Source organism: Thalassophryne amazonica, chromosome 15 (assembly GCF_902500255.1).
Source record: "Thalassophryne amazonica chromosome 15, fThaAma1.1, whole genome shotgun sequence".
Lineage (NCBI taxonomy): Eukaryota > Metazoa > Chordata > Actinopteri > Batrachoidiformes > Batrachoididae > Thalassophryne > Thalassophryne amazonica.
The window spans coordinates 86479446-86506765 of NC_047117.1; the positions used below are offsets into that span (position 1 = coordinate 86479446).

General features: G+C 40.5%; 1 protein-coding gene across 6 annotated transcripts in view; it reads left to right on the plus strand.

Annotated features, from left to right (window-relative positions):
* Positions 1-253: 253 nt before the first annotated feature.
* Positions 254-27320, plus strand: part of ctnnd1 (catenin (cadherin-associated protein), delta 1) — a 61950-nt gene continuing 34883 nt past the window's right edge. For 4 of the 6 annotated variants that reach the window (XM_034187329.1, XM_034187327.1, XM_034187330.1 and 1 more), the window contains exons 1-4: positions 301-563; positions 18203-18350; positions 23530-23604; positions 23699-23824. In XM_034187329.1, coding sequence (XP_034043220.1) covers positions 18210-18350; positions 23530-23604; positions 23699-23824 — 342 coding nt within the window. In that variant the 5' untranslated portion in view covers positions 301-563; positions 18203-18209. The other 2 variants (XM_034187332.1, XM_034187331.1) reach the window with 2 other exon arrangements.

The following is a 27320-nucleotide window of genomic DNA, read 5'->3' on the forward strand; positions in this document are numbered from 1 at the left end:
ATAAGAATAATAACTTTGTTTACAGACTGGTTCATTCATACAGTCTAATAATAATAATAATAATAATAATAATAATAATAATAATAATAGTAATAATAATATTAACTTTCTTTACAGCTTGATCGTATTGAGGTCCATACCGTTCACTCATACAGTCTAATAATAATAACAGTAAAAATAACTTTATTTCCAGACTTGTTCATTCATACAGTCTGTGATTTACTCCCCCCCCCCCCCCCCCGCGCGGCCCCCGCCCCTCGCGGAGAGGAAGAGCGGCGGAAAGGAGTGAGGGAGGTCGGTGGGTGTTTTTCTCCGTCTTCACGCTCACTGCTTTCCAGTTGCGGACAGTCTGTCTGTTCGACTACACCGCCGTGTTTTTCTTACTCGAGTCTGTCCCGCTTTTGGTTGAAAGCTGCAGACCTGTTTGTTTTTTCTTCTTCTTCTTTGGATCGTGTCAACACTCTGAGTTCACCTATCGGCTAGGCTAGGCCAGGCTAGGCCTGAATCCAGCTCGGAACACACTTATGGACTTTGAAAAACAAGTCTAACAGTCTCAAGAATCGGTAATGAAGTCTTTCTTGGCGTTTTAAACCTCGGTATTGCTGCTTGGGAGTTGTTGCCGGAAGAGCCAGATGTCACTTTTGATTTTGTGAACTTGGTTTTTGTTGGAAGCGCAGCGTTAGCTGGCGGGCTAAAGCTGCAACACTTAGCATTTGTCTGCTCGTGGGATGAACGGCTATAAACTAAGACAGAAGTTTGACGAAATCAGTATTTCGTGCAGAGCTGTGTAAAATAACCTGGGTTCACGCTGTTGCTAACAAAAATGTGTGTTTTGTACTGTAGGCAGGTAAAACGGCAGTTTTCCGCTGACTTTTGTGTGGGTTTGGGGGGTGTGGACAGGTGAGACTAACGCGGAAGTGTCCGTCAGGTCAAAGTCCAGCGCCTGATCTCTCTGCGATCACGGTGCTGTTCGGGTCTGGATGCATGCAGCGTTTGGTCACTTCTGTCTGTTCTTGTGTATTTGATGTTGGTACTGTTGGCTTTTGATGTGGCGTGTGCCAGTTACAGGGCAGAGGGTTTGTGGTGCGGTACAAAAACAGAACCTGTTGTGTCGGTCTGTGTGGAAGTGGGGTGTGGTTAGGTGACACCGCTTCAGCCTCCCCACTCTACAGACACTTTCTCAGCCTGCGATGTTAATAATCGTCATTGCACAACAAATGCATGCAGAGTAACTTGAGACATATATTACAATTTACGTTACTTTTTAAGCAAAAGATTTAAAGGATCATATAAACAGTATTTGTTTACATTTTACCATACTGGCAACTATTATTCCAAAGTTTGAATCTGAGCTGTGATTGAAAAGTTTTCTCACTGGACACTTCCTGTGCGACCTTGGATTTAGTTTATTCTGATACATCATCACCACTGTTTTGTCTGTGAGTTGGAACTTGGAACGCCTCGATAAAAAGTTTTGAAAATAAGAAACAAACAGAAGTATTGTATTGCAACTATATTCTTATCAAATGAAATGTATAGTTTTATTCAGTCACTATTAGTTTGAGGAAAATCTATAGAAGAAAAACAATTAATCGAAGAAACGGTCATGTCCAACCACAGCTTGCTTAAGATGTTGTCCTATGATGGTGGTTTAGGTGTCATTTTGTAGTCTTTTGCTTGCTCTTAACAGAAATACTAATGAAAGACATCTAGAACACTTCCAATTTTTGTTGTTGTTCTCGTCATTCCCAACGTAACACCGCGATAGATCCTTGTCATTTTTCTTGGTGGATTGTTGGCTATATGACACTTACATTAAGAATTTGTCTCATTCTATTAGAAAAATAGTTTGTGTAATTTAGATAATTTTTTGATGCAGCGTGGCTTCATTTACTGTTCATTTTGGTTCTATACATTTTACTCCACTACCTTTGTGTAAGAATACATCCTTGATACAAGGAAGCTATCTATAGCATGTGGTGTCATACAAAACAAATAATGGATGCTCTCCATTTGTGCAGTAGGATATTTTCATTTGTTGAAATATGGAATGTTTATTCAACTCAGGAATATATTCTTGCCACTGCTCTCGAACACAGTGGATCTGATCAAACAGACACACATAGGAAAATACTAAATGGAAAAACTAATGTTTTTGTGAATTTTTTTTTTTCTGATATCAAACAATCAACAGTGGCCACCAGGATCAGGATAAGCAGTGTTGGGGTTGTTACTCAGGAAAAGTAATCTATTACACATTAGTCGCTACTTTAAAAAATGCCTTATTTCTTTACTGTCTGGTGAACGTAACTTATTTCTTTTTACAGTACTCGTTACTTTTGCATTGCTCAAAAACAGATCATAGCCAAATCTTAAAACCATGTGCACTGCACACAGATAACAAATTTGTTCTGTTAAAAGGAAGTGTTGCTCTCTCTCTCTGTATTCCTGCCTCTCTCTCCATTTTTGCAGTTTTACAATATTTAACAGGTCTGTGGCTGTTTAATTAACCACCTTTAAAGCCTGTGCAGTGTTTTAGTGCATAAGCTCACTATTTAGCTTTGTGTAGAAACACATACACAAAGCATAATATTACTGCTTAACAAGTGGATATAACTGGGAATACCAAAATATCACTGTTGGTTCCGGGGAGTGAAAGTGTGACAGCTGTTGCTACAGCAGTGGAGGAAATGTGTTGCCCATGCAAAGTGGGCAAAATAAATATTTGTTTTTATTAATTTAAAACTTTAGGAGTTGGTAACTTCTAAAAATGTCTTTTATTGACATTGAACAAAATTTAAAGATCATGTCAACAACACTGGAACACATGCATTCAGATCTGGAGTTTTGTCATTTTGATAATTCCCTTATTACGTAGTTGCTGTTTTCACTTGTTCCCTCATGTGTTTATTAAGTAACTGTGAATTACAAACACAAAAAGCGTAGATGCTCTTACAGCTGACTTGAGTTTGGCTCTGTAATGAGCCGAGCAACAACTTGGTGGATCTTGGCTGATTGATTGAGTGATTTGATTTTACCTTTTTTTTTTTACCTGAGAACAGCTTACTGTTGTAATATTTGTACCCCTCAAGTACAAATATCAGGGACTCCAAACTCAGCCACATGTCAGAGATGATTTACGAGGTCTATTAGATAATAAACCGACCTTTTTATTTTTTCAAAAACTATATGGATTTGAATGACGTGCGATTACACCAATCATGCTTGAACCCTTGTGCGCATAGTTAAATAGTTTACAGCTTAATTTTTTTGAAATGCACAAAAACTTGTGAAATTTTCATGGTCCTTCTGTTATACATGTGATGTTGGCTGAAACATCACATGACCAGCATGGTCCTTTAAGTTGGTAAAGTCAGCTGATTCCTGGGCTTCAATGCCACTTGGACATGCCAAACATTTTCCTTTTTTTTTTTTTTTAATATTCTGCAGGCTGTCCTGTTGACTTGTTGGAACACAGATCAGGCAGATAATGAACAAGTTTGAACGTGTTGTTTGCTGTTCACAAATATCACATGTTAATGTGAAACTGAGGGGAAACGATCTTTTCTGGAGCTGGCCAGAGTTATTTCTTGGCCGTGTTGTGTGCGAGGGCTGAAATGTTGTTGAGCGGCTGGCTGTTTTAGTCAGGCCTCTCATTTTGAGCCTCTAATGACGGGCTTTCAGAGCGCTCTATGGGTGTGTCCCTCTCACCCACTGAAGCTGAGGGATTTCTTGTACTTGCTCCTCCTTCTCGTCTTCTCGCTCACCTTCTGCTTTTGTGACGGTTACACCTGCAGTCTGTTTTTATTTAAACTGTGAGTGAGCCCGCCCCCTTTCCAGGCAGAAGCAGACACCGGTAGTCAGGCTAAATCAAAGTGTTCAAAGTGACGTGATTCCAGCTTTCCCACTTTCGGTGGTCAAAGTTCATTTTTGGGAGCGGCTGAGTGAGTACACCATTGTGTTACTGTCCTCATTACAGCAATTTTCACTTTTACTTCCTTGTTCACTGGTGATCATAATCCAACTGCATGTCCATATATGGTAGGGCTGCATGATTAAAAAAAAAAAAAAAAAAAAAGTAAAATTGTGATTATTGTGGGGAATTTTGCAGTTGTGGTATGTTAAATGTTTGACACCCCTATTCCACAGGGCACCATTCTATTATGATCCCTCATGATCAGAAAAAGAGCAAAAACGTGATGATATGGCATGCTTCCGATCAGGCTGGCTTATAAAGTAATAGACCTGGCAACTGGCTGGCTTATAATGCACATACCTGGCAAGGCCCTTGAAACTGAAAGTTAACCTGTCTGGTTGAAAGTAAAGCTGTCTGGTCGCGTTCTCAGTCAGAACCACAACAAACTCTGCCTTTGCTTCAAATTTTTACCTCGATGGAGCACAATCAAAGTTTCAAGCTGTACTCTCTAGGACTACCCCGTTTAAAGATGTTTGAACATGATTGCAGCTGTTAAGACTACGAGCACCTGGATGTGACCGCATAATGACGGCAATTTGGTGAATTGGAGTGAAACTCGAAAATTTCACCCCAATTTCAAAACTGGTGCTGTTGATGGCCGTAACGAATGTGTGTACCAATTTTATTCAAGATTGACAAAAGATGGATCAAGAAGTTACTGTGATGCTCCGATTTGCTATTTAAGATGAAACGGGAAGGAACGGCACTCTGTGGAATAGAGGTATAAGGCTGCCGTTAGCTCTGAAAGTATTTGGGCAGTGACACAGTGTTTGTAATTTTGCCTTTATACACCAGCACAATGGTGTTAATTGATTTAACAAAATATTACATGAACCATTTAGACATTACACTTGCTTTTTTACACACTCCCACCATTTTCAGAGCCTATACATAATTGGACAGTCTCATAATTGTTAATACAAATCATCACTTTACAGACAGTATTTTTAAGACAAGTCAGGGAATGGATGCTTGAACATTACTCAGTCATTAATACATACAATATGGTACTGTATGCAAATGTGTCTGGATAAGGCCATTCTCAAAAACTGAGTGAATGTATATGAAGGAGACTAGTGAGGGAAGCCAAAAAGACACCCTGAAAACTCTGAATGAGTTATATGCTCCTGTAACTGGAAAAAACGGTGTATAATGCTATAAATGGTAGTCATTCCTAAATGGTTAATTTAATATATTTATAATCACTACACCCAAAAGCCAGGCCTTGAGTTATAATTTATATTCATAAATTGACGAGGAGCTAGCTAATGTCAAATTTGAAGAGCTGGGGGGGGGGGGGGGGGGGGGGGGGGGGGGGGGGGGGGGGGGGGGGTGCACATTCATAATTTCAAGGAGCCACAAAGCAACTAAAAAAACCTTATGTTTTCATTGTTCATTCCAAAACACATATTTTACACTGAAAAGTGTCAAAAATAAAAATCTTAATACAAAAGACACCATTTTTTTGGAAAACATTTTCCATTTGACGAAGCTCTGACTTAGTTTTTTTCTGTGGGAACGTTACATTGTAGGTACTGGGATGTACTAATAATATCAGCAAACAGAGTACTGATCAAATACTAGCAACTAATAAACCTATCGGTGTAAAACACTCAATGAAAATCTTTATTTTGTTTGTCTGAGATGAAAAAAAAATCTTGTTAATGAGACTTAGATTTATTTATTTATTCATTTTAATTCAGTTAAACTAACGAACTAGAAAATGTAAAAGATGAATTCAGTTCCTTTATTTGTTTAATTTGTATTTTGGGCACAGATGTATCTCTTTCACTGCCCTCCAGCTGGAAAGGGCCTTTGTGCTTTGCTGTGCTAAGCACAAAGTACGTTTTAGTCTGACTGTGGGTCATTACTGTCATTAATGGACTTGCCTTACTTTCATGTGAAGGCCGCAGTGAACTTTCATAAAAAACATCAAATTCCAATGAATTTAGTACTCATCCCATGCCACTCGGGGTACATGTTTTTTCGTCAAAGTGTGTCGATAACATGGCCCAAGCAAAGGGTCACCCCTTTGAGTCTGGTCTGCTTGAGGTTTCTTCCTCAAATCGTCAGAGGGCATTTTTCCTTACCATTGTCACCTGTGTGCTTGGTTGGTAAGGTTAGACCTTAGTTGTGTGAAGTGCCTTGAGGCAGTTTTGCTGTGATTTGGCGCTATATAAACTTGAATTAAATTCAAAGTCCAACTCCAGACACCATGCTGAAGTATGTCCATACAAATGGAGTCAAGGCCATGGCTCGAAGGTAATGCACGCCCGCTCCACATTGGCGCATAAACGGTGCTATCAGACTAGTGCTTCATTCCCCTCGCTTGCCTGATATGGCAAGTTAATTTTCATCTGCATACAGAATGAAATCTGTTAAAAAAAAAAACTGAAATACGTGGATTTTTTTTTTGACGTTCCTGGGGCAGGAGAAACGTTTTTTCTGATTGACTCAGGGTTTGCATTTATACCAGAGGTCTCACACTGATTCCAGAACAGGGCCAAGTGGGTGCAGGTTTTCTTTGCAACCACCCACTCCACCAGGTGATTTCACTGATTAACTGATTCTATCTGCTCAAAGTGATGTTAAATCAGTGAAATCACCAGCTGGAGTGGGTGGTTGCAAAGAAAAGCTGCACCCACTTGGCCCTGTTCTGGAATCAGTTTGAGACCTCTGATTTGCACCATCCTGACATGAAATCAACAAGGCTGGTTGTAATACATTATATGCGTCACACCCCTGGGACGCGTAACTCTGAGTTGTGAAGGGATAGGTTGCATCGTGTCTGTTGTCTGTCAGTGCGGTGGCGGTAGGCCCCCAACCTCCTTGAAGAGTAAAGATCCACCTTTGAAGACATTTTAAAGACATTTTGCACATACCACTAATATTACTACTACTACTATATTTTTAACAACTAAATATTCATTCACTATTACTCTGTCTTGGTTTTATTCCTACAATTTTGTGCAAAATGGAATTGAGGAACAATATAGAATAGCTTTTGTTAAAGATGTGATTATTGTATGGCTTTTGCCTTGCAATATAAAGTGCCTTGGGGCAACTGTTGTTGTGATTTGGCGCTATATAAATAAAATTGATTTGATTTAATCTAAATAGTTTACTGTTGGTAAGACAGAAATATTGCATGTGTCAAACAAAAAATTTTCATCATTCTGATGATGGGAGATGAAGCACACGGGTATCTCCAGGCCAGGAATGGATTGGGATTCAGCATGTCAGCGAAGGGGGGAAAAAAGATTTAAACTCCTTTGTGGGTTTGTAGAGAGGCAATATTACAGAAAGTGTAAAATAGTCCAAATACCAATGGACCTGACTGTATTTTCTGAGTCATCAAAGCCTAACATGCAAAAACATTTTTTTTCACATCTTAGTTGATGGAGGAAATAAATTAGTGATATTGCTGCACAATGTAGAAATTTTTACTTTTCATATTTTTTTCTTTTTCTAGAATTTTGGAAAAGATTGGTAATCCTGAGTTGTTTAATGGGGTGGTCCTTGAATAATCTGTGGTGAATTCAAGCATTGCATATGCCACAAAAGTCTGAAACAAGCTGTCAGGCCTAAATGAGGTTTATAGCTGGAGAATTTCTGTGAAAATACTATTTTGTGGAGCTTTGGATATTAACATTAAGCTTTAAGAGCCAATTTTTTTTTTTAAGGATCAGACTCATATTTCAATGAAACATGGCTCAGAGATGGAACCTACCAAGAAATGAACTTTCCCAAAATTGTGCGACTGAAAACCAAATGGTGACCTTGCCAGGGGTTATCAAAGTTCAAGGCAAAAATACGCAAACTGATATTTCATTAAATTTACATCTTTCAAGTGGTGTAACATTCAGCGCCATTGAGTCTCCAAACCAGTTTAACTATCAAATGACTTATGGAGGCAAACTCTTTCATCTTACATACATATTTGGTTGGGGGATTGATGGTGCTGAATATAGGGACACTCAAAGTCTGGTCATTTTGCAAAATTGGCTGTATTTAACGGCCCATAACCCTCTGCGCCGTCAAAACCCCAACCAGATCTTAATGTTATCAGCAAATATAGGCCCTACTCTATCAAATGCAACTGAAAAAAAACATTGGGGTCTTGATGGCGTTGGCCACCAGGGGGCGCAGAAGTACTCAACTTGCCCAATTTTGAGGAAGTTTACCGCCACCTGGTGGTCTGCGCCTTTTTTAACGAAATTTGCAGGAGTGGATAAACTAACATCTCTACTTTATATAACAGTTTGCAGAATTTTGGGGACAAGCAACAAGAAAAACAGAAGAAATACTGAGGTGATCAGTAACAGCATACCCACAGTGCTGTATTTGTTTCCTCCAGGTTGAAGGACATGTCGCACAGAAATCATAGCAACTTAGATTTCGGCTGTTAGTGGCCATCCGATGATACACCGGGATTACTTTGTGTACTTCCATGACCGGTCTCAAAGTATACACCATTCGCAAAAAGCAGCTACGGAGACTGCCGAAAACAGAATACTCGTAAGTACTTGTTTTTCTGAGTGTTTCTGACAGCGTTTACCTATCTTTGAGGAAACATCTCAGCATGCACTTGAATGGAATGTAGCTGCTTATGTTAAGAACGGAGATTAATTGCAAAGGTTACATAAGTGTGGCATCATGTTATGATGACTTCTTTCTAAATTATAACTGTCAATTTTGATACAGTCATGGTTAAAGCAGCAGTAAAATAGTGTCCAGCGGCACAGACAGCAGAGTCAGATGCTGGGATCCAAAACCTGACAGACTCTCAAAAAAATTGAGTTTTGGGGTGAAGTGTGTTGTCTCCTCTCTGTACATCCTCTGTAAAGCCAAGCACTCACTTTTGAATGAACTCTCAGAAGCTTTGTTATCAGATGTAGTACCGTTCATTTCACTCTTTTGGCCATCGGGATGTTTCTGCTTTTCCTAAAATGTACATCACAGGTCGAGAAAGGGTGAGAAATGCAGAGTAAGATGTTTTCCAAAAATGCACTGACTGGCTGAGCGAAAGGAATAATTAGCAATAAAATACATCAGAAACCACTAATTATTACAATCATGAATATGTTGATGTTATGTTGCTAACCGGGAAGCGAAATAACGTGCAACATGTTCTTGAACGCACAACTTAACCACAGCTACAGACAGGCAGGCACATGGCCCCTCCGCAACAATATGGATGTACGCAGGAACATTCAGGTTACCCGTCCATAGAGTGCTGTACGGAGTGGAGGCAGAGCTACCATTGACATTAACGATGTTAAAAAGCTTAATGTCAATGCCTGCAGAGAGTCTTGAGTTTTTACCAGTGAAACTTGGAATTCGTCAGGGGTGTGTTCTGGCTTCTATACTATTCAATGCCTTCTTGGACTGGGTGTTGGGTAGAGTTAGAGAAAAAAGTTGTTTGGGTGCTGTTCTTGGTGAGGAAGGGTTTACTGACCATGAATTTGCAGACTATGCTGTGATCTTTGTGGAATCATTGGATAGTCTGATTGCAGCACTTGAGAAGCTGAATGAGGAATCAGAGTGTCTGGGTTTGAGATGTCCTGGATTAAGACTAATATTAAGGCTTTTAACAACTTCCTGGATTTCATCATCAGAATTATATTTGTATATTGTGAAAGTGTTGAACTTGTAGATACATTCACTTACCTCAGCAGTGACATACATGTCTTTGGGTCATCGGCCAATGATTTAGGGAGGCACCTGGGAAGAGCCTATGGAATTGTGAGGTTGCTGGGCAGAGGTGTTGGGCGATCCCAATATAATTGCAGGTAAATGAAAGTCTTGGTCCTGGTGCTGTCTTGCTGTATAGTTGTGAGACTTGGATGCTAACCAGTGATCTAAGGCAACAGCTGGATGTCTTTGGTACAAGGTGTGTTCAGAGGATCCTTGAGTACCGCTTGAATGACTTTATATCAAATGAGCAGTTACTAAGAGAGAATAAGATGAAGAGTATCACTTGAATCGGGAGCGAGTGTCAGCTACAGCATTTTGGCCATCTGGTCTGTTTCTCTGTGCATGATCCAGTACATAGGTGCTCAAGTGTGAAGGACCCCAATAGCTGGAAAAGGCCAAGGGAACGCCCACGTTTCACCTGGCTGTGTTAGATAGACGCTTATTTTAAAGATGTGGGAATGAATTGCTTTCACAACCAGGTTAAGAAAAACATCTCACCACAACTCGGAAAGTGACAGTATCCATGTTTATGGAGCTTGTTTCTTTAGATATATGTTTGGGTGTTGCAAAAATGTGGACTATTGAGCAGTACAGTATCATCTGACTGAATATGCGGGGGTACCTGGGTAGCTTGTAATTCACATGTTGTTAGATTGTCTAATACATATTCGCCATCATATTGTGTGGCAACTAAGGATGCACCAATCCACAATTTTTCACTTCTGATCCGATCCAGATACCTGAATTTGGATATCTGCCGATAGTGATACTTTTCCAATCCGATACCAGAACTCTGTTTGCTTTAATATTATTGTTATCATTATTGTTGATTTTATATGAGAATTTTCTTTAAAAGGAGACCTGAAAGTTGAGCTACAATTTGCCAGAAAGTGTATCTGAGATGAAAGCCTAGATTTTGATGTTTTGGCAAAAGAATTAAGTATTTTTATTTTTTCTAGACTTAAAGAGAAAATACAGCACTGTCTCTCTGTCTGTCTCTCTCCCATTCTGTCTGTCCCTCTCTTTCTCTGCCTGTCTCGCTCCCTCTCTGTCTGTCTCTCTTGCTCGCTTTCTCTCTCACTCCATCTCTCTCTCTTTTTCTTTCTTGCTGTTTTCGTGCTGCGCAAACTTTGAACTTTTGGGAAACACGAAGCCTTTCAACTATAAAATATAGTCACCGACGCTCGCGTGTAGGATTTTAATGGAGACTTTTTCCCTTTCAGCGGACAGAATTTCTGTTCGGCTCCTCCTACGCCACACGCTGAGCTGCTGTTTTACAGCCCTGGGGCAGTGAAGCGGCTAACTTTTTAGCACACATTTTCAGCAACAATTCAGTTATTTTTTTGGAAAATCCGTGCTCGATGAACAGACAATTTGAACCCGAGATCCTGGCAGAAATTTGCCACTACCCACAGCTAGAACACTGCGGAAGAGAGCCCTCAAACAGCCCGGCTTCAGAAAACCTCCCCTCCTCCCAATCGGCAGTAAACAAAGCAGAGAGCAAACAACAGCAGTTCAGAGGATTCACAGTGGCTCTTCTCTGGTATTGGAAAATGTCGCGGGTTGGATCTGTATTTTCCAATACGTGAATTACGCCGGTATCGGGTTCCGATACCAATTCGGGATTGGATCGGTCTCATCCCTAGTGGCAACACCCATTCATTGTTCTGTTGTAATAGTTTTTACATGTATATTGATGCAATTCAGCATTGTTTGGGAAAATATATTTGGGTAAAATTCATCAGAGTAGAACAGTAGTTATTTTGTGAATGCAGTGACGTTATCTGATTCTGGCAGCCAAAATAAATGTGAGAGCGGTCGGTCGGTCTGCAGTTTATGCTTTCCAGGCCAGAGTGCAGGCATATTTCATACACAAAATATTGTTTGTGACACTGGCAGTAACAAATCTGACTCTGGAGGAACTATATGCTCCTTATTCTGTGATTGAAGAAATTGTGCATGCTACAGCTTTTGTCTGTTTTATTACCTGTTATACAGATTCATCATGGAGGGGCACAGGGATGGATTTTCTTTAAAACACCTGAAATTTCAGTGACAGCTTGACTGAAGGCTCAAGACTACATTTGATCTGTTTTTTTTTTCTGGTTAAAATCTTCATGATAAATAGTGATATTGAGCGATATGGAAAAATAGGATCATGTATTTCCCCAGGCAGCCTGGCCCTTTGATAATGCATCATAAAGCTGTTTTCCATATTTAGTGAGCAGTATGTGGTAGGCAAAGTGGCTGTGATAGTATACTAAAAGTTTTCAGAGAGTAGTGGACACTAATTGTCTTGTATTGGCACAGACATAAGTGATACTGTAAGTGGCTGAGTGTAATTGTTGTGCTGGTCCATTAGCAGATGTGATTTAACGTTGTTCTTAATGGCCGTCAGTAGATCGATGACTAATGTTAGAGCTTTAAATGGACAAAGCCATTTGTAAAACACTCACAAGTAACGGCTTTCGACTACTATAGAATTTTAGGACTTCAAATGGCTGGAGAGGTTGTAGGCCTTGACTCTATTTGTTGCACTGTGCCGTAAGAGGAATCGTGTGAGTTGTTGTGGTATGTATTAAGAAAGGTTTTTCTCCTATGTCGTACCAAATATGAAGGGAATCCACTAGGCAAGTACTTTAACATCTGTAGATTGTATATTAGGTTTCAGGGGTCGAATTAGTATGTGGATGTTCTAGTTTGTGCACATTATTCGAGCGGTGCACATAATGTTATACTGCACTTGCACTGGTGCAAGTAACTTTATCCAAGTTTTATCAATTATAAGCACCAGTAGAATGAACCAATAAAGGAATAAATAAGGAAAAAAACTATTTCCAGTGTGTTGTCTTCGTCTTCCCTGCGTTTTATGACTCTCACACATGGAGCGAGTTGCTGTGCTCTATTTGTTGTGGAAAGCTGACAAACGTCGCCAGCGGTGCCGTCCCTGGGTTCACAACATCCTCATGAGACGTTCCCAATTTGGAGAGTTTCATTATTTGCGGAAAGAGCTGCAGCAAATAACTGGAGCTGCAGGAGCTCCAGTTTGAGGACCTCCTATCCCGTTCGTGCGTGCACATGTAAACAAAGAAAACAAACAAAAAAAAAAACTGGCTGCCGCTGCAGTTTCTCACTGTCTCTCCCCTCAAACTCTGTCATAATTGTGTTATAAACCAGTCACCATTTGTTTTATTATACATCTGTGTAGTTAATAAATAAAATAATCTTCACGGATGATTCGTTCGCACGTGTAAAAAAAAAAACAAACAAAAACAAACAAACAAAAAAAACTCTGCTGCTGCTCTCCCCTTAAACTTTCCCCAGAGAGGAAGAGTCTGACACATCAGAGGAGGAGTTTTAAGGTTGATATAAGACTGCCTTTTGGTTGTGCAAGTAACTTTTTTTTTTTTTTGGTGCAAGTAATTTTTTTGTTACTAGCACCAGTGCAAGTAGGTTAAAAAATGTATTTCGATGCCTGGGTTTGGACTAGAAACCCAGGGCGAATTTATCTGACCTTTGCCTGCTTCTGCTGATTTATGCCAAGCAGCCTGGCGCGGCCTGCGCAGTTGGTGTTGATGCATTGATTTGGGTGGAGTTGGGGGCACAATACTACACTTGGCTAAGTGTAAGAGCTGCTGAAGCGGATGAAAACATGTAAACAAAAGCCATATGTTTAACACAATGTCTCCTTATTGGTCAGAAGTGCTGTGTTTATGTTCCAGAGTATATGTCATAGCAGTGACTTCAAAAGCCTGCTAAACTGAGGTGCTAATATCAGAGCTACATTACTAACCTCGAGTGGTTTAGTCCCAAAGGGGTGTGTGGTGACTGGCTGGTTGCCTTTTGTTTTTTTGTTTTTTAGCAATGTACTGCGTATGTGACCCTGTTTGGGTCACATACAAACCTCATGTTTTCCATTGAAGTGTTGTACATTGTAGAAAAGGTGTTGGTGAGAGAGAAGGACACAGTGTAAGGGGTGAGTGGCTGCCTTATTAGGACAACTTCCAACAGCTGAGACAGGATATGACATGTCAAGTTTCACAGTGGAATGTTTGACAATGGCAGTGTGTGTGTGTGTGTTTTGTAGTGAAACGTAAATAAGCCAGGCATTGGTCTTATCTTCACCGCAACCTGCTGCGGCCCTGTTTAGCACTTTCAAGGATAAAACTTGCATCAGTCTCATTCTGTACCACCTTTGTTTAGACTGGTGTGTGTGTGTGTGTGTGTGTGTGTGTGTGTGTGTGTGTGTGTGTGTGTGTGTGTGTGTGTGTGTGTGTGTGTGTGTGAGAGAGAGAGAATGGAGAGCAGATTTGATCTACGCGAGGCAGAGAACTTTGAAGTGAAAGATGGCTTTCACTCTGGTTTGGAGTTGAGCCACACTATTTCATTATTAGACCGACACTCTTGGAGCTGAATTTTCATTTCTTGCTTGGTGTCCTTGCTGAGGAAATCAGAAGTGGTTTGTTATGGGGTGCACTGATCCACATTTTTCATTTCCAATCTGATCCTGATACCTGAATTTGGATATCTGCCCATACAATATCATTCCGATACCAGAGATCTGTTTGCTTTATTATTATTATTATTATTATTATTATTATTATTATTATTATTAGTAGTACTAGTAGTAGTACTATTATTATTATTATTATTGGTGGCCAAGTGGTTATGCGCTTGGTTTCAGTGCAGAAGGTTCCAGGTTCAAATCCCACCCCTGCCACATTTCTCCATGTAATGTGGAGTTGCGTCAGGAAGGGCATCCAGTGTAAAACCTGTGCCAATTCAACATGCAGATCCGCCTTGGATTTGCTGTGGCGACCCCGAGTGCAAAACAAGGGGGCAGACGAAGGGACTTACTTTCTATTATTATTGTTAATTTTGATTTTATATGAGGATATTTTGTATCTCCAGTTATGCAGCTTCATGTTGAAGTGGGTATAGAGGAGGATTTTCTTAAAAATAAGACCTGAAAATTCAGCTACAATTTGTCAGAAGGTACAGCTAACATGCAAACCTGGATTTGATGTTTTGGTGAAAGAATTAAGTACTTTTATTTATTTATGGATCAGTGGTTGAACTTTCATCTCTTGAACACCAGGTGGCACCCCATCTCAGAGTACATGAACTCATTTCCTCATTTCCAAAATGCAACAAGAAACCACCAATAAATAAATAATAGTACTTAATTTACTCATACGAGGTCTATTAGAAAAGTATCCGACCTTATTGTTTTTTTCAAAAACCATATGGATTTGAATCACGTGTGATTGCGTCAGACAAGTTTGAACCCTCGTTCGCATGCGTGAGTTTTTCCACGCCTGTCGGTTGCGTCATTCGCCTGTGAGCAGGCTTTGAGTGAGGAGTGGTCCAGCCCCCTCGTCGTTGTTTCATTGCCAGGAAATGGCGGAATGATTTGGGCTTTTTTTCCATCAGAATTGTTTCAGAAACTGTTAGAGACTGGCAGCTGGAAACCATTAGAAAAATTTATCTGGCTTTCGGTGAAAATGTTACAGGCTTGGTAGAGAATAAGGAGTGTTACTGTCGCTTTAAGGACGGCCCTCAGCGGCTGTGGGGCGCTGTGCTCCGAAGCCGCCATCAACAGGCTGAACGACCATTTCATTTCTAAACGGATGGCTGTATGGATCCGTGACCATCGTGTGCCGTTTCTCTGGTTATCGCAAGAGCTGGACATCATTTTCCGGCAGATTTCACTTTTAACAAGAGATTCTGTCATGGAAAGCCGAGCGGAGGCTTCACACATCACGATGGATTCGCTACTGGAGCGAGACAAAACCACCTCCGTTTTGGTCTCACAGGACGGCTTTGAGATGGCGTTCAGACAGCTGTCGGTGGTTTTTCCATCGAGTGATTATCCGAGAAATTGTGGATGTGCCTGTGAGGCTTCATCATGGCGTTGCTGTGCGCCATGCGGCACTGCCGCGACGTGCGAAGCCTCCGCTCCTCTTTCCATGACAAAAACTCCTGTAACAGTGGAATGTGCCGTTCATTTCCAAACTGGACACTGTGTTTTATCCGGGACGTGGTCTGACTAGCACAGGAATTGTGAAAAGACGTGGACATCAGCACTTTTTCGGCACATTGAGACAGACGTGCGGAGGAATTCCGCGCGTCGCGGCGACGCAATCACACGTGATTCAAATCCATATGGTTTTTGAAAATAATAATAAGGTCGGATACTTTTCTAATAGACATCGTATTTGGAGTCAGTCTGACTAAATTGTCGCACCCTGGCTCATTTTGTCTTTCTGCTCCCAGTTAAAAAAAATCCTGTTGTGCTTTGTGGTGCTTTTTCAAATGTTTGTTTGCTGTATTGTAGGTTGCAGCGGAGCGTCCACCTCTCGGTACAGTGGCTTTGCAAACATTGCACATTGCTGTCTTGCTTTGCAGTGTTTCAGTGGATATTTCAGCGACAGTACTCCTCAGTGCTCACTGTTAGCTGGCTGCTAACTGTCTCTCTTTACAGTACGCCACATGTTTAGTGAGAGACACGCCTCCATTCGGAGCAGCAAGCAGCACTTGTGGAGACATTTAGCAGATGGCTACTGGATCGGAAAACTCAGTAGGTTGTATCGGAAATTTCCGATCTGTGAATTCCGTTGGTATCAGAAGCAGATAGCGATATTTCATTGCATTGGCCCCATCCCTAGTTTGTTATTCTTTGATTTTTACTGGAGTGACATAAGCTCCTTATAAGCATGGAGCTTGCTATGTTACAGAAGATAATCGACCCGAGATTTGGTTTACACACTTGAGTTTTTCCAGTGTGGAATACCTGCAGTCACTCTTTAAACACATATTACAAGTCTTATACAAAATGCAGGTCATGTCAGAATTCTGTGCAGCTGTGTGCAACCAGATTGTTGTTCTCTCTGAAGTTATTCTTTTACAGTATCAACTGCTACAAAAATCATTGAACAACAAAGTATTGTTATGCTTTTAGTTTGACCACGGTGGGAAAAACAGATCCTAATTTAATGGTTCAACATGAGAAACACTTGGGCACTGGCCCCAAAAGGCCATTCAACTAACTTTATTGAATAAATAAGTATAAAATGTATATGTGTTTAAATTGACATTTTCAAAATCACAGGTGTTTTTCCATGTAGTCTTTTCTTAATTTTGTTGCCACTGTAATGAAAAAAGTAAGTCCCTTTGGCGGCTCCCTTATTTTGACTCAGGGGTGCCACAGCAGATCTGAGGTGGATTTGCATGTTGATTAGCAGAAGTGTCACACTGGACACCTTTCCTGACGCAGCTCCACACTACATGGAGAAAGCTTTGTATTAATTGCTATTTTGATTTATTTATTTGTACTGATTGATATCTTTATGCTAAGCCTTTTTGCTGGCTTTGAGGTTGAGGTAAAATCAGGGAACCCCTGACTTTGGCTTTGATGCTTTTTGAGAAATTATTAAATTTTCATGTACAAATAATATATAACACTGGTCAGAAAAAAAAAATGCATAGAGTTTGAGAAATGATTTAGGGTGATTTTGGGTTTCTGAATCTGAGCTCAGATTTCCTCTATCACATCGTGTTCCATATTGATGGCTTACGCAAAAGTTGCTCATTCACTCATGGGTTTGACACCACTAATTTTGCACAAAAGCAGCTTCAAAGGCATAGCTTTTAAACTAGGGTTGCGAAATGTGAACAAGAGCCGTAATATCGTTTATGGTGCTGAAGAGGTGTGCAACACTTCATATCTCAAAAATGTGATGTGATTGGCCAAAACTAACACCAGATTTGGATTCAGCAACCCCCAACTTACCCAAAATCCATTGAGAGGCTCCATCGTGTTAAATCGTGTTAACCAGTGTAATCTGTGTTATCACCAGCACAGACAGTTATTTAATATTTATTGCACATAACAAACTTTCCAGAATTGCTGCAGTGCTTTTTATTTTTTTATTTATTTATTTTAAATGAAAAAAGTTGACGTAATTTGTCACAGTGGTACCTTGAACCACTGTGGGAGCTCTCACACATCTCTGTTCCTTCCTCACTTTCTCTCCTACTTGGGATTGAAGAAGTGCTAACAAGATCCATACACGCTTCATCTGTCTTCACTTCTATTTTTGATCCTGCACACTAGGTGAAGGGTGGCGCTGGAAAAGTGAGGTTTTGGTTTTTAATCCATGTGTTAATGCAAGTTTCACCCTTAATTTAAGCACAGTAAGAGTGTGTGTGTGTGTGTGTTTTAGCTTTACACTCATCGTTATATCTTCTGGTTTCTTACGATGGTTCTGTCACACTTTTGAACTTTGCTTCTTCTCCTTTATCTTCCTAAATGCTTTCTCATATATTTTCTCCTGCTTTATTTTTACTTTAGTCACACTTCTGTTTGTGCACCCCAGACTCATCTTTTTTTTTAAATATCTGTGCATTCAGCTAATTTGTTTATTTTATTTCCTGCCACTGCCTGTCCTCTGATTACATTCCACAGCTGGTTGGATCTGTTCTTGCTCTGTGGTGTTGACCAGGTCCTGTCCTGTGCTCTGCTCTCAGTGTGTGAATGGAGCAGTGTGCGAGTACAGCCTCCCTGCTGGCCTCGGTGCAGGAGCAGGAGAGGCAGTTTGAGATGCTGAGCCGAGCTCTGGAGGAGGAGCGGATGTCATGTGCCGGTACCCTGTCCCGCCCCCTCCCCACTATGCAGGTAACATGGAACAAATGCCGCCGCCCCCTCTCGAGCTCCACAGTTAACATGTTTCATCAACAAGTCACCTTGGCTCACCTGAGCACGTTCATCAGATAGCTCCATGGTCACCCTCCTCCCATCTCTACGCTGTTTGTATGGCAGCACACGCTCAGTAAAACAGCGGGAAAACTACCTCCTCAATGGGTTTTAGACAAGTTGGTCTCTTGACGTGCGTATTTATTTGAAATGCATAATAATTATCTATGGGTAACATAATTATTATGCAATTCAAACAATATACTTTATGTATTTTAAATAAATACTGTCATTATTATTGATTTAGAGTAATTATATTTTATTAATACTAAATAGATAAAGCTGAGGATTATGCATTTCAAATACATACGATTAATGAATATGCATCATGTAAGGTTTATTTGGTAGGTTTGTATTAAAATTATCTAAAAAAGTAAATGGGAATTAGTCATGTAATAAAATTACATAAATCTTAAAAGTTAGGGTAAATATTTCTGTGAGTGTAAGTAAAGAAGTTGATTATCTGAATTTACTGCTATGGTCAGGTGATGTGCTTGAATCGCAACAAATTGGCATCAAATTTATCATTGTTATTATTTTCAAGAAACACGGAAAACCCAGATAAGGCTTTCCGCTTACAAGGTAAAAACTATTCACGCTGGGCTTCTTCTACGCTGCAGTTGCTGATGCTGTATGTCACTACACCCAGTGGTGACGTGAAACTGAAAATGCGTTGCTGTCATGCATATTGACCTTAGTACTTCACTTCTGAATTGGTCAAAGAAACAAATGAGAAGTCGTCCACCGTAGCCTTCCTGAGGAGGTAATTTGTACCCTGTTCAGCAGCTCACAGCTTTCGTGCTTTGGTCATCTTGCATTGCCTTCATGGTACCTCACTTCTCCTCCCGTCATCGTTTGTTCCATCAAGCCTAACATCCCGCTGTAATCCATCGTATTGGTCTTAACGCTTCCTGAGCATGTGTGTGTTTTCAGTGATGTTTGATGTTTTTTTTTTTTGTGGTGAGCGTTGTGTGGACACCATCAAGAGCAAATACTATGTTGCTTTGGTCAGATGTGTTTGTTTGTTAAGGGATTGTAAGATTTCTTAGATATCTAACTATTCAGTAATTCCATTGCCAATCTCTGTGGGATTTCATTGTTTTGGTCTCAGTTGCAGAAAAAGTCAATTTAAGAGCATTGCAAAATAATTATATAAATAATAATTATTTTGCAATGTTCTTAAATTTTAAGGTGAAAACAAATATTTACAATATGTCCTAATTTTAACACCTTGAATTTCGGCCAGTTTGAGCAGATATTGCAACTAAATGGGTGTTTTCCTAATCTGACCACATGTTCCCAAAAGCATTTAAATGTGTTCTGTGACTGAACCACTTCAGGATATTAATATTGTTCTGTGGGTTTTTGTATTTCTTTGTAGATTTGGCGTTGTTCTTGATGTCTCATGAGTTGGTGTTTTTTTTTTTTTTTTTTTCTTGCCATATATGTTGGGTTTTCCTCCAGAATTTTAATGTTGTCATTCATCTGAATAAGGCTCACAATGCCTGGGCAGAGAAGCATCATCCTTACAGCATTTTTGTTGCTTTCACCACGCTTCACCCTCTAGAGGGTATGCAGGATTTGTTTGAAACACGGCATTTCATCTGATGTCCAAAATGCTGAACTTTGTGCCTTCTGATTCTGTCTTAACCTTCTCTAAGATACCTTGAGAGAGAGAGAGAGAGAGAGAGAGAGAGAGAGAGAGAGAGAGAGAGAGAGAGAGAGAGAGAGAGAGAGAGAGAGAGAGAGAGAGAGAGAGAGAGAGAGAGAGAGAGAGAGAGAGAGAGAGAGAGGAGAGAGAGAGAGAGAGAGAGAGAGAGAGAGAGAGAGAGAGAGAGAGAGAGAGAGAGAGAGAGAGAGAGAGAGAGAGAGAGGAGAGAGAGAGAGAGAGAGAGAGAGAGAGAGAGAGAGAGAGAGAGAGAGAGAGAGAGAGAGAGAGAGAGAGGAGAGAACATTTGTTTTAGTGACATCACACTTGTACTGTTTCATTTCTCTTCCTTTCTGACATGCTCAGTCTTTGCTCCGCATGAATAAACAGATACACACACAGACCCTCGTAAACAGTCAGGATCTCCCCTGTTCACTTTCTCGTTCATTCTGTTTCATTGCATGTATGCACACATTTACTGGGCCCAGTCCCAAGTAATATGAGCAAATGATAAGCAGCCACAATACAGGTAGAAGGCATGTTGACGTGAGAGACAGAGGTGCAGCCCACACTGGTTCTTATCTTTGCTGTGTGTGTGCGTGCGTGCGTGTGTGTGTGCGTGTGACAGCCAAAGGCTTCGTCATGCCTCTGCCACTCTCAGGCAGCACAACATGATCTGAGTCTTTACTGACAGGTTCCCACACGCTCGCGTCCTCCCGGTGCTTTCTACTCTCCTCTCTTGTGGCTGAAACGATTTGATTTTTAATTAACCTGCAATTTGAAAGCGTGACCTGGTCTGAATCGCACTTTTAAAAGTCACCTCTCCTACAAATATCTTTTTTCTGTCTTTGGAAGCCGATTATGGTTTTTCAGAGATAAGATCTAGCATATTTGTCTGTCGGAGCTTCTGGTTTGCTGTGAGATATTTTGTGTTCTGGAGATTAAACCACACAGCAGCTTGCAGTAAAGACATATAGAGCTCCCCTGTGGATGGAATGGGAAGTGTACCACACCCATACCACTCTTGGTCTAATGCAGTGGTGTCCGAAGACATTCCAGAAAGGGCCAAGAGGGTGCAGGTTTTCTGTGTAACCACTGACGCCATCAGGTGATTTCACTGATTAACATCACTTTGAGCAGATGGGATGAGTTCATCAGTGGAGTCAGTAGTTACAAACAAAGCCTACACCCTCTTGGACCTCGTCTGGAATGTCTTTGGACACCACTGGTCTAATGGTATCTGTTGTTTTCTTTTCATTACTCTGTTTTGTTGTTCCTTCATCTTAGCGTATTAATTGTCAGTTGTGTTTCTTTCCATACTGTAGTTCTGGTGCATGGTCGAGAACGTTAAGTTTATAATGTTTTTTCATACCTTCTACATTTTTTAAATCCCTTAGGCTCTGATACTAGACACTCTATCAGGGAAAATGTCTGTCTTCTCCAATGATAAGTATGCAAGTGTACAACACAGGCTGCGATTTATCGTCTCTGCTGTTTGTCTGCATGCTCGCAATGGTCTGTTGGTGGTGATGTCCTCAAAATTGTCAGGTACTGATTGGATTTTCCACTGAAGCCCTGTGTCGAGGCTTGTGTTGTTTGATCTGGAATCACATGACCAGCACACATCGTGTATCGGTTGCGAGATTAGGTGTCATCACTGGTAATGCATCTGATGCATCTGTATCAGACGCTCAAAGCGCTTTGCAATAATGCCTCACATTCACCCCGATGTCAGGGTGCTGTCATACGAGGTGCTCACTACACACCAGGAGCAACTCGGGGATTAAGGACCTTGCCCAAGGGCCCTTAGTGAATTTCTGCTCAGGCTGGGATTTGAACCAAGGATCCTCTGGTTGCAAGCCCAACGCTTAACCACTAGACTATCACCTCTCCAAGTGATTCTCACACACCTTTTATTTCACACATTTTTCTTCTTTTCTTCATGATGAGATATTCATAGTATACATTGCACTCATTTATATTTTCCATTTATCCATTGTTTTGAATTTGGACAGCTAGTATTAACTTTAAAAAATTACAGCAACACATTATTTATTCTGCATTTTAATTGACAATGGGGGAACATATATATAATATTTTTTTTTTCTCAGATTGAAGTACATCTATCAAAGCACTGTTTCTGTTGGGAAGAGATCAAGTGAATAAAATTATATGCTGTGACAAGTGAAAGTATTTTTGAGTGAGATTTAAGACCAAGAAAAAAATTAGAGGGTAAAAAAGCAGAGCAGCAGGGAGAGAGGTCAACATTTTTGTAGCATTATCCTCTGACTGTACTGAGACACTCTGTTCTATTAAATCATCACAATCTAATTTTACCCACATGATATCAAAATCAAATATCTGCAGAAGTGTGCGCATGTCCCCTGGCTCATGTCTCTTTGCTGCTGTGCACATCCGCGGCCGTTTTGAAACAGAATTTGGCCTTAAGGCTGCAGTGAAGAAAAACAGTACTCGCTCTGCTTCTTGCCTTTCTGCAAGCAGTGGCGCACCTTTAAAAAGTCACAACGACCAACACTGCTAAAATTTGCATGAACGTCTGCAGCGTTTCCTCCAGCTTTATGCTGCATTCAGGGTACCTCAGAAGTGGGACATTAGAACTTTATATTATGTCATTTTTGAGCTCGGCCCATTTGATGCACATTGTGGGGGGTTTGGTTTTAGATGAACAACAAACACTCGTCGGCTGTCGTGCCTCATTTAGCGGAAGGAACGGCACTGCAGAAGTGGTGCAAAAGCTATGCTAATGCTTCAGCAGTGTGAAAGATTTGTTGTGGTCGCAATGCACTGGGTAACGTTTACTGTATGAGCTGCCATTTGGGGAAGGATGTCAGATTTCAGAAATTTTTCCTGAGTTACTGAGTCGGAATTGTCACCCCCCCCAATCAAACTCTGTATTCAGAGGCCTTGAGTTCCCAGCATTACCTCCCATTATTAGCTAGTATCACATGTTGCGTTCAAGGTAAAGTCTTTACAATTTCCCATCATGCAGCAGGTGAGAATGAGATTTAATGTTTGGATGTTTGCTTATAGCGATCTTCATTTGACATGGCCATTCTGGCTACCATATTATTCCTATTAGCATTTTTTTTCTTCTTAATTAGACGATCATGTGACGTAAGTGAAATGTAAAGTTGGACTGAAGTCACTCTGGTGGAAGGAAACATGGTTCACCTGCACGTTTCTGATTCCTAATGTGCTCTTGCGTTCCAGGAGAGGTGTTTGATTCTTTGTTTGTGAACAGGTTGTGTCACATTTTTCATCCTCATGAGTATGTGAAAGTGTTTGTGCTGCAGTATATTGCAACCTGACGTATCCGTGCACTTCATTTCAGCCACCGTGGTAATGTGACGCTTCCTGTCGCATGCAGACTCCTCCGTGTATGCTGAGCAGTCTGTGTCACATCTCCTCATACGAATATCTTCCTCCCTGTAGAACGGACGCGTTCCTTGTGATGCAGCCATAGAGAGGCTCGCGCTGAACGAGTGTTACATCAACGGGACACATCACGTAAGCATCCGGACATCAGAGTTTTAACTGTGTCAGTCCCCCACAATAATCAAAAGGCAAAGTTATTGTTATTAATTTCTGTATACGTGTGTAGTTCAGGATGGAGTCTGGTCAGATGGTACAGGAGACCTTCACGATGGAGGAAGACCCCCAAGAGTCTCTGTCTGTTATCTCATTGGAGACCAGTGATGATGGAACCACACGACACAATGAAACCATGGTAACACAAAAATTGTGCAGCAGCACTTTAACATGTGCTCCTGGATTCTAACCAGTATCCTTGACAAGTTGCAAAACAAGAGTAGTTTTCGAGTAGTCTTCAAATAGTGTTCCTTCCCAACTGCTGATGGAAGTTGATTTGTGACGTCTTTATTTCCACAAACGTTGGCAGCAAGTCTCACTTATTATTATTTTTTTAAACAGATGTAGAAGTGGTTTCTTCAGGCAGAACAACTTTGATGGGAAACACGTTCATGCTGTCATTTTAAAATACGAGAAGTTAAAGAAGAAATTAATCTTCCTGTGTGTGGTGATGAACTTCTCACTTAGTTATAAATGAGTTTTGTCTCATTATTTTAAACTATTTGGAGTTATGGTTATATCATTAAAGGGTTGCCCCATTTGAGGAAGATAATAGAAGTCACCAGCCTTCTTTAAAAACATTGTTTATAGCTAAAAATCCCTTTTTGGTGATGGACATGATAAATAGACAATTTTGTTGTCTCATGTCAAGTCAGCCACTTCAAACTGACAGAATAGAAACTGCTGCTTGTCACCCCCACCCCCCCCAATATAGAATAGCTTTTGTTAAAGATGACCCCCCCCCCCCCCACACACACACACACACACTCTGTCTTTTTAGAAGAAAGGATCTTCTCAGTTTCTCTCCCTCTGTGTAAGCTGGTCACTCAGACTATAGACTGACTGAGCAGGAGCCCAGATTTGGACTTTAGTCAGTTTCAGTGTCAGACGATCTGTCTCAGGCCTAAATTGGGAAATTTTTACGTGCACAGACTAGAATTGTGGGGCTTTCAGGATGTTTAATGAATCTCCAAACCACACCATCACTGCAAAAGTTAGGTAAAAATCAATTTCAGGAAACCTTTGCCCTTTCAACAGGCATTAATTATTTCTGAATGTATTTTTCCATTTTACTGGGATTTTTCCTTTGCTTCAGATTACACTGAAATTTATTGGTTTCTCGGATTTAAATATAATGCTAAAGGGTTATTAAGAGGTCTGATGTTCCCATACAGGCTGAGCAAGTGAGGTTAATAATTTGTTTATTATATGGCTGTCCAGAGCTGTTTTCATCTTGTTGGTTTTCATTTTGCGTGTCCACTTTGAGCTCATTTGCTGTTAATTCCTCCAATTTGAACTCGTCAGTGCAATAAAATTCATACGGAGAATGGTCCTTTTCATCGCTCATAATTTCTTTGTTCGCTTTTTGTTTTGCTTTATTTCACATCGTGAAAATTGTAAACAAAGTCACAAATCTGATGCACAATCTGGACCGATTATCATGGTAATGGTCTGGTACGGGAAAATATCAGACTGGACATCAGCCAATCAGAGTGTGCGTACTGTCATAGCCATACAGTGGGGTAAAAAAAATATAGTCAGTCCCTGATTGTGCAAGTTCTACTTAGAAAGATGAGAGAAGTCTGTAATTTTCAACATTGGTACACTTCAACTGTGAGAACATTGGTACACTTCAAATCACATTGTAGGATTTTTAAAGAATTTAATTGTAAACCATGGTAGAAAATAAGTATTTAGTCACCCACAAACAAGCAAGATTTCTGACTCTCACAGACCTGTAACTTCTTCTTTAAGAAGTTCTTATGTCCTCCACCTGTTACCTGTATTAATGGCACCTGTTTGAACTCATTATCTGTATAAAAGACACCTGTCCACAGCCTCAAATAGTCAGACTCCAAACTCAACCATGGCCAAAACCAAAGAGCTGTCGAAGGACACCAGAAAGAAAATTGTAGATGTGCACCAGGCTGGGAAGAGTGAATCTACAATAGTCAAGCAGGTTGGTGTGAATAAATCAACTGTGGGAGCAATTGTAAGAAAATGGAAGACATACAAGACCATTGATAATCTCCCTCGATCTGGGGCTCCACACAAGATGTCATCCCGTGGGGTCAAAATCAATCAATCAATCAATCAATCAATCAATTTTTTTATATAGCGCCAAATCACAACAAACAGTTGCCCCAAGGCGCTTTATATTGTAAGGCAAGGCCATACAATAATTATGTAAAACCCCAACGGTCAAAACGACCCCCTGTGAGCAAGCACTTGGCTACAGTGGGAAGGAAAAACTCCCTTTTAACAGGAAGAAACCTCCAAGCAGAACCAGGCTCAGGGAGGGGCAGTCTTTTGCTGGGACTGGTTGGGGCTGAGGGAGAGAACCAGGAAAAAGACATGCTGTGGAGGGGAGCAGAGATCGATCACTAATGATTAAATGCAGAGTGGTGCATACAGAGCAAAAAGAGAAAGAAACAGTGCATCATGGGAACCCCCCAGCAGTCTACGTCTATAGCAGCATAACTAAGGGATGGTTTAGGGTCACCTGATCCAGTCCTAACTATAAGCTTTAGCAAAAAGGAAAGTTTTAAGCCTAATCTTAAAAGTAGAGAGGGTGTCTGTCTCCCTGATCTGAATTGGGAGCCGGTTCCACAGGAGAGGAGCCTGAAAGCTGAAGGCTCTGCCTCCCATTCTACTCTTACAAACCCTAGGAACTACAAGTAAGCCTGCAGTCTGAGAGCGAAGCGCTCTATTGGGGTGATATGGTACTACGAGGTCCCTAAGATAAGATGGGACCTGATTATTCAAAACCTTATAAGTAAGAAGAAGAATTTTAAATTCTATTCTAGAATTAACAGGAAGCCAATGAAGAGAGGCCAATATGGGTGAGATATGCTCTCTCCTTCTAGTCCCCGTCAGTACTCTAGCTGCAGCATTTTGAATTAACTGAAGGCTTTTTAGGGAACTTTTAGGACAACCTGATAATAATGAATTACAATAGTCCAGCCTAGAGGAAATAAATGCATGAATTAGTTTTTCAGCATCACTCTGAGACAAGACCTTTCTGATTTTAGAGATATTGCGTAAATGCAAAAAAGCAGTCCTACATATTTGTTTAATATGCGCTTTGAATGACATATCCTGATCAAAAATGACTCCAAGATTTCTCACAGTATTACTAGAGGTCAGGGTAATGCCATCCAGAGTAAGGATCTGGTTAGACACCATGTTTCTAAGATTTGTGGGGCCAAGTACAATAACTTCAGATTTATCTGAGTTTAAAAGCAGGAAATTAGAGGTCATCCATGTCTTTATGTCTGTAAGACAATCCTGCAGTTTAGCTAATTGGTGTGTGTCCTCTGGCTTCATGGATAGATAAAGCTGGGTATCATCTGCGTAACAATGAAAATTTAAGCAATACCGTCTAATAATACTGCCTAAGGGAAGCATGTATAAAGTGAATAAAATTGGTCCTAGCACAGAACCTTGTGGAACTCCATAATTAACTTTAGTCTGTGAAGAAGATTCCCCATTTACATGAACAAATTGTAATCTATTAGACAAATATGATTCAAACCACCGCAGCGCAGTGCCTTTAATACCTATGGCATGCTCTAATCTCTGTAATAAAATTTTATGGTCAACAGTATCAAAAGCAGCACTGAGGTCTAACAGAA